General features: G+C 41.8%; 1 protein-coding gene across 1 annotated transcript in view; it reads right to left on the reverse strand.

Annotated features, from left to right (window-relative positions):
- Nucleotides 1–6,110, reverse strand: part of dpp6b (dipeptidyl-peptidase 6b) — a 146,275-nt gene extending 140,165 nt beyond the window's left edge. The window contains exon 1 of the mRNA XM_088085525.1: nucleotides 5,981–6,110. Within this exon, the coding sequence (XP_087941651.1) occupies nucleotides 5,981–6,037 (57 nt within the window). The 5' untranslated portion in view covers nucleotides 6,038–6,110. The remainder of the gene's footprint in view (nucleotides 1–5,980) is intronic.
- Nucleotides 6,111–7,636: the final 1,526 nt, after the last annotated feature.

Genomic DNA, 7,636 nt, shown 5'->3' on the forward strand with positions numbered 1-7,636 from the left:
TACACCACAGAATGGCGTCAAATTGAAATGCTGCCACTAACAGCGTACTATAAAGAGCGCAAAGGCTTCTATATAGCTGGTGGTAGGGATGGCAGATGGTTCCCACAAACAGCAGACTTTCATGCAGGAGTTAGGTGTTCACTTCCTGTATTAAAGCAATGGGGTTTTTTTTACACTTTACGATGTGTCATTTTGCCCTAATCCTAACCATCCATGCTACCATGTACATTTGTTGATGTCCCGGCATTCATTGCCATGTGCTTTGGTTGTTTAAACATAACCACGTGCAGCGTCAGGCCCGCATGTGCTTGTGTTGTGTGACATCACCGTAGCGGCAGCCCGTAACGTAAGACCTAGAGGGATTCCTAGAGAGTAATGTGTAGACGTGGAAGTCCATTGCAAAGTGGCAATACGGACAGCTTGGGATTACAAGGTGTTGCCTGTCCTGATGACGTAGTCCTTGTCAGGGACGCATCAGGACACATTCGATTTTACACTACAAAAGCTATGTGGTCAAATGATCTCCTTGAAAAGGGGTTTGAGTGATCAGATCACATAACCTCTTAGTGGTCATTTACACTATTTAGTGCTGTCCACATGTGATTGGATCACTGTAAACGCATGTTTTTATCCGGTGTTAACAGTGCCTGTGTGTGTGTTACTGTGCAGCATGAAGGAATAATCTAAACTCACTTCACAACTTTATGCCCCATGATGCCGTCAAACCTTTATGTCCTTAGCCTTCTCTGATCTTGACCTTCAGCCACACCGCAGCACCTGTCCATGGCTAATCAACTCAAAGGCCCCAAGCATCCACCACCAGCGCTCCTCCCTGTGGACGCCAAAGATTCACACCGCTGTACTTGGTATGCTTCTCAGACCAGCTCCTCTTTGAGCACAGGGAAGGGCAGTTGTGCAAAGATATGAACAGAGAATACAATGCTGTTTGTCAGAATAGGAATGAGTCCAGGAATATGGAATGTGCATATCGGGTTATGATGTGTCTTTATCAGCGACATGCATGTGGCTCCCATTTCAGCCAGAGCTTTATCAGGTCATCTGTTTGAGTTGACAGCTACACATGAACCAAGCACCCCAGGGAGCAATGCAAGAGCACGACTGTGTCCAGTATGAAGAGCTTGCAGTGCTCGCTGGTGGCCAGAAGCAGCGAAAACATGGAAAGCTTTCATAAACATGGTTCTCATCTACAGCAAACCTTCCCTGGAGAAGCCAAACCCACGGCACAGCAGTTAGTGATGACAAATGACTACTGTTGAATGGTGTTGTCCCTTGCTGCCGGCCGTCCCCGCTTGTTTCTCCGTCTCCGGATTTCATTTCATTGAACAATGTGCTATTGTTCGCCACCGCATTATCACTCTCAACGTGGTCAGTGGGTAAAATAAACAGATGGTATCGTGATGGGCCCGTAGCATGTGTGTGTGCGTGCACACTAGGAGAATGAAAGTCATTTTGCACCGGCTAATAGTGGCTGTGGGCAGCAATACTAACATTTTAAGCAGGCGATTCAAAGAGCAATCGTTCAATGCAGAAATACAGAGTGTGATACTAGATGAATACAGAATGCGTTTGAAAGGCATTTCATCCGTACATATTCCTGCTGCATACAAATTGTTTCAGTGAAAGTTTGTCTGCGCGATTCTCCTCCGGGGAACCTTAACATTCAGCTCAGAGTGCCAGTAAAACCTTGACACACACTCCCAAACATCTCTGAAACAGTTGCACTCAAACCTGATCAAACAAATTAAAGATATGATCATGTTCCCTAAAAACTATACTTGAAGAACAACATGCAACATGACCTTGCAGACAGATTTATAAAAACACATTTGACTGTGTTCATCATCATTTGAGACAGCAACTGCCACTTTTTGCCAAGAATGAAACAATACCGTTTGTATCTTGGAAACAGAGAGCGCTGTCAGCTGACTGAATGCCTCTCAGTCTCTCTCAGTAAATGCAAATGATGGAAGTCTAGACTCGGGAGAAAGGTACTGGCCTCGAAAATGTCAGGCAACACCAGAGGCAGCCAACACAGCAGATGAGACAAGACACCGTGAGGCAAAATGTGAAGTATGTTTTCTGCTCTGTGGTGTGGGAGGTATAAACTGATGCCAATGATTCAATCTGGGCCATGTCTGAATAGGATTAAATCATACTGAGTACCTTTTCCATTTGATTTAAGTCAAGTGCATTTAAATTGTGGATGTAAGATGCAAAATGACGAATAGAAGTTTGTTGACAGGAGGCAGTGGTATTACAACATTATGAACCGTGTCTGTGTCTACATGATATGAGATCAAATATGCTGGTCCATGTTACAGCCTAGTTTTTGCAGAGTACATTATGATGTTAGACTTTTTGACAACTCTTGGGTGACATTTAATTATGAACAGCCAGGAGAATAATCTTGACAGAAAACATCGTAAACACTACACCACAGAGGCAGCAACAGCAGCTGATAACAAATACTGCAACGCCGCTGTAACGTGGTGGTACTTTCTGAACTTTTAAAGGGCTCAAAATGAAATCTTTAGTCAGGTGGCAACCTCCAAGGCTGAAAAATTAAGCCAATGCATAAGTGTCAGAAATGGCAGTTCAGCAATCCCCATAACCCCTATGTTAAAATGTCCAACTTTACAGCAGCCTGGTCCAGAAAATGGTTTTAGTCTCTATAGCTAATTTCAACATTCATGACAACTGTTTCGGAGGGTAGCTACCTCCATTATTTATACAATCTATTATTTTAGTGCACAGTATAGCACATTTTAAGTTCTCGCAAGGGCCGACAACCTAAAATAATAGTTTGTGCTTTGCACAAAGCACCTCCCAACAAAAACCACATCATCCTCCTCAACTACAAAGTGGTCATGCACCATCATATCTTAGGGACCTCTTATGACCTTGTTATCCCACTAGAACAGTGAATGTTGCAATGTTGCTTTTGGTTCCTGAAGCTTTCAAAAGAAGAATGGGAGCCAAAACCTTCGATTTCCAAGCTCTCCTGTGAAATCATCCTCCAGTTTTAGCCCAGGAGGCACACACCATCTCCACATTTAAGAGTAGACATAGGATTTTCCTTGTTGATAAAGCTCGTAGTTAGGGCTGGCTCAGCCCTGCCTTGAACCAGCCCCTAGTCAGACTGCTATTTTGGTCTAGAACTGTCCCATTAATTAAACTTGGCCTGTTCCCTGGAGTCTTTATGCTTTCTCACTTCATAGTTTTGTTAGATTTTGGTTGCGCCTGGATTGGATCATAGTCATACCTCCATTATCACGATATTATTATTGCTATTATTGTTACTATTAATCATACTCTATGATATCCACTGTCACTATTATTATCATTTGTTGCACTTTCATTATTATCACTGCTATTATTACCACTAATAATAGTACTCTATTATATCCGCTGCTATATTTGTAATTTGTCATATCTATATTATTCTTACAGCTGTTGGTGCTATTATTGTTGCTGCTGTGCATCTGTCCCCCTGTGTTTCTGTCCACTCTCTCTCTCTCTGTCTCTCTCTCTCAACCCAAACAGCCAAGTGAGATGGCCGCCGACCACAGATAGAGTCTTGGTTTTGCTCAAGGTTTCTGCCTATTAAAATGAAGTTTTTCTTTGCAACTGTTGTACAAAGAAAAATAATTATTGCATGCTCTTGGTGGGAAATTGTTTGAATTTTGGGGTCTCTGTAAATTTTTAAAGAGTATGGTCTAGACCTGCTCTATAAGAAAAGTGTATTATGATTTGGCACTATTAGAGGCACCCAAGAGCCCACCTGGTAGAGTGAGCACCCCATGATGTACAAAAGGCTATAAAAAATAAAATTATTTGGCTTCTTTCTTGTTAGAAATTACCAAAACTTCATATTAACTCCCAAAAAAGACTTGTAATATCCTTACTGAAAAGGTATGATCACTAGTGATGTGTTCTGGTTTCATTAAATGTTTTGCAGGTATTAAAAGCTTGAAACACCATAACTGCAGTGAATGATGACTTGTGATTTTGACACTGTCTGTGAAATCAACGACTCTACTTTTGGCTGTGACTTATATCCCCGCAAAGTAATGTCAAAATTTCCGCAATACATTCACGGAAGAAAAAATAAGAGGTGAAACAAGCAAGAAATAAAACCGCAAAAAGAAAATAATGATTAGGGAATTTATCCATATTGAAACAGCTTTTAAGTCTCTCTAAGTCAGAGCTCTCATTCTTAGCGCAGGATCATAATTACCAAATCGGGCGTAGTGAGTTTTAGCAAAGACATGTCTGCATTTTTCTCCAAATTTGCTCTATCCTCTGAGAGTGGTGGGCAGCTTGGATATCAACAGCCAGACTTAATGATTTCCTCTCTATGCAAATTGACAGCAGATTATGGTAGAATTTAATAGGCTGATCCCGGGAGTCCTTAAAGAGTCAAACTCTGGTCACAGAAACTTTAGGACTTGGGGCCTCTCACAGCATCAAGCTGTAAAGTGAGTGGTGTCAGCAAAAAAATGCAGAGGTAGTGATTGAAATGAAATGGTAAGAAGTAAACTGGAGACTTGTCATTCCTAAATAAAGATGCAAAAATCAGCAAAGATATAGACGAATTGGAAAAATCTTGGCAAGGATGCTTAATCTGGAGTCAGAGTGTGACTTTGTGCCTCCAGCAGAGGGCAAACTAACTCCAGCATCGGTTGAATGGAGCACATGGGATGATATCAAGAGTCATTCAAAGTCTGATCTGTTACAGAAGCAGGGACTAATGAGTAAAACCCTGCAGAAAGCAGCCACATATCCACATCTGACAGGACTAAATGAAACAGTACGATATAAAACAAAAAGTGCAGAGATCTAAATGTGACTTTCTAAATTCAGTGCATCTGTTGGACAAAACACAGAGCTTCCCCACATAACTTGCTCTAAAGGTTTTCAAAAATAAATGCACATGAGTGACAAGTGAGAAATCTTTAATATAAAACTTTTTTTTTTATCAAACACTGCATGAGGCACTGTTCAGCTCACAGAAACGCCTAAAAATAGCCTACTACAGCCTGTGATCTGAAAACATTTTTGGGGATGACATGCCCCCTAGAGGCAGACAGATTTGTCACAATTCAAATACTTCTCGGAGGAGCACATGCAGGGAAACTGATTCATGCTTCAACATATTTTTGTCCCTTAGTGAGACCACAATCGATGCACCCCCCTGTGTAATTCAGGTTAGTTTTGGATGTGAGTGCTGCTCGGAAATGGCATTATGGGAGTGCTATTGCTGGGTTGATTTGTGCTATTTTCTTTGTGAGAATATTGGAAAAAGAGTAATGCACACAACTAGCCTAAGTAGGTAATACACAAATCTGGCAGATGTAGAAAAGTTGGTAGAACACATCAAGTCAGAGCTGTGAGAAAAGAGGAAATAACCAGACTCTTATCAGGACAACCTAATTAGCTTGGCTGCACATGGACAGACACTCCATTTGGGCCATGAACTTTGCAAACAAGTATCTTATCAAATGATTTGGTCTATCGAGTCGTTTCCAAAGGCAAATAGAAAACTACAAGTGAAGAAACATTTCATGGCGTATCGTTGATAACAGCAGAGAGATTTGTTGCACAGCTGTATTGTTTGCAGAAACCGATCCTGCATTAGAATGAATAAGGTATGACTCGGAAGTGAGCCGCAGAAAGGAATCTGATCGGAAAAAGTAAAAAATCAAGATAAAAGACGCAGAAGACAGCAACGCCTTCAATATCTACACCACTCTGGTCATCTTGTTCTGCTGCTGAGGGTGAGTCCACAGCAAGAAGACAGAATAACATCATCTCCTTACGCACCAATGCGCCCTCAAAAGTACTTTAACGACGCTGTGTCGATTGGCGACGGTGGATTTGAAGCCTGATGGTGAGAAAAGAAATGCCGGCTGAATGTGAGCAAGAAGTGGAAAAGAGGGAGGCTTAAAATATAAATTACCTTCTCTCCCCTGGTGGATCCCCTGCGGTAGTTTCCTGCACCTGCTGATGAGTTCATGGTCCCATATAGCAAAAGTCTGCAATACAAAAATATTCACCTGAAGCCGCACTATACAATCAACTTTGTTCTCTCTCTCTCTCTCTCTCTCTCTCTCTCGGTCTCTCTCTCTCTCTCTCTGTCCCACGTGCACGTGAGCACGCGCGCACTCACACAGCCAATAACAACGAGTACGTCTGCGCTTTTTTTTCTTGGATCCTGCAAGTTGAAAAAAGCGTCATATGGCAACAGTCGCTCACTGATAGCTGCGTGCGGCGGAGCTCCAGCTATTGCAGCAGCAACGAGCAAGATTAAAACACCACCCACCTGTAGTAATGCTGTTTTAAAGTGTTGTCCAATGGTGAATCAAAGCGCCAAAGGCTCAGCCTCTGTGTACACGGGCTGTACAGTCAGTCAGTTTGCGCTTTCTGCATGCGCGCCGACAACCAGCGAGAAGGTGATCAGCAGAAAGTTTCCGATTTCCAGTCAACAAGCGGAGTTTCTTTTATAGTTTTGTGCAGAGGTGTTGCTCAAAATGAGCTGGTCCACGGCCAGTTTGGTGTTCCGAATTAGAATATGTCTCCACAAAGAAAAGAGAAGAAGAAGAGAAGTGAAGCTACCGCTTTATCAGCAAATTGCATATGCGTCTCAGGAGTGAGGCGCCGCTGCAATCCTCAAAGTGTCCACGCTAAAGTGTGCAGTTTGAATCCACTTAGTTGAATGGGAGTCTGCGTTGGCCGCCTCATCTGTACCTTTTCTGAAACGTTCACGCCCAATCTAGTATGTCAAAACATATTGAGGATGGGTTTTGTCACAAGAGAGCTTTGGGGGCAAATAGCAGCATCTATTCCTCCTGCTTATCTGGAGAGGCTTAAACATCTGAGTCTGCTGAATGCAGTGGTGGAAAATGTATTCCTTCTCTTTGTAAAGTAAGAGTACTAATACCACAATGTGAAAATACTCAGTTACACGTAAAAGTCCTGCATATAAAATGTTACTTAAGTATTATTAGTATTAAAAGTAAAAATATTCAATGAAGAAAAAATAGAATAAAAAGGAAAGAAATTTAAAAAGGGGAACACAATAAAAGCTCTAAAAGAAAAAAACAAGGAGGACAAAGAAAAAAAAAACACCACTCAAAAATTATTTTAAAAAAGAAAATGTTGATCAAAATATCTGGCATAAAACATCATGTTTTACAAACTCGTGTTTTTTATGCAAAATCTTAATGTGTAAAGTAACTGAGGCTGTCGAATAAATGCATTGAAGTTAAAAGTACAATATATCCCTCTGAAATGTTGTGAAGTATAAATGACATGAAAAGCAAACACTCAAGTAATGTACAAGTAGGCCTACCTCAAAATTGTACTGAAGTGGAGCGTTTGAGTAAATTACAGTGCCAGTTACATTCCACCACTGGCTGAATCGTTTGTGTCTTTGAGCAGGACAACTGCGGAGTCCTGCGTGTCCTTCGCCCTCCGCGGCTGGTTCAGGGCACACACTTCCGCACACAGCCAGCAATTAGAAGCTTTTAGCGGTGGGTGGTGATCAAAGGCGAAACCGTGTCAACCTCCGGTCCCACAGCGGTTTAATATTTTTCCATAGGTCTAATGAGGAAGG

This window comes from Plectropomus leopardus, chromosome 12 (genome assembly GCF_026936395.1).
Source record: "Plectropomus leopardus strain MGB_pleo_1.0 chromosome 12, ASM2693639v1, whole genome shotgun sequence".
NCBI classification, from domain to species: Eukaryota; Metazoa; Chordata; class Actinopteri; order Perciformes; family Serranidae; genus Plectropomus; species Plectropomus leopardus.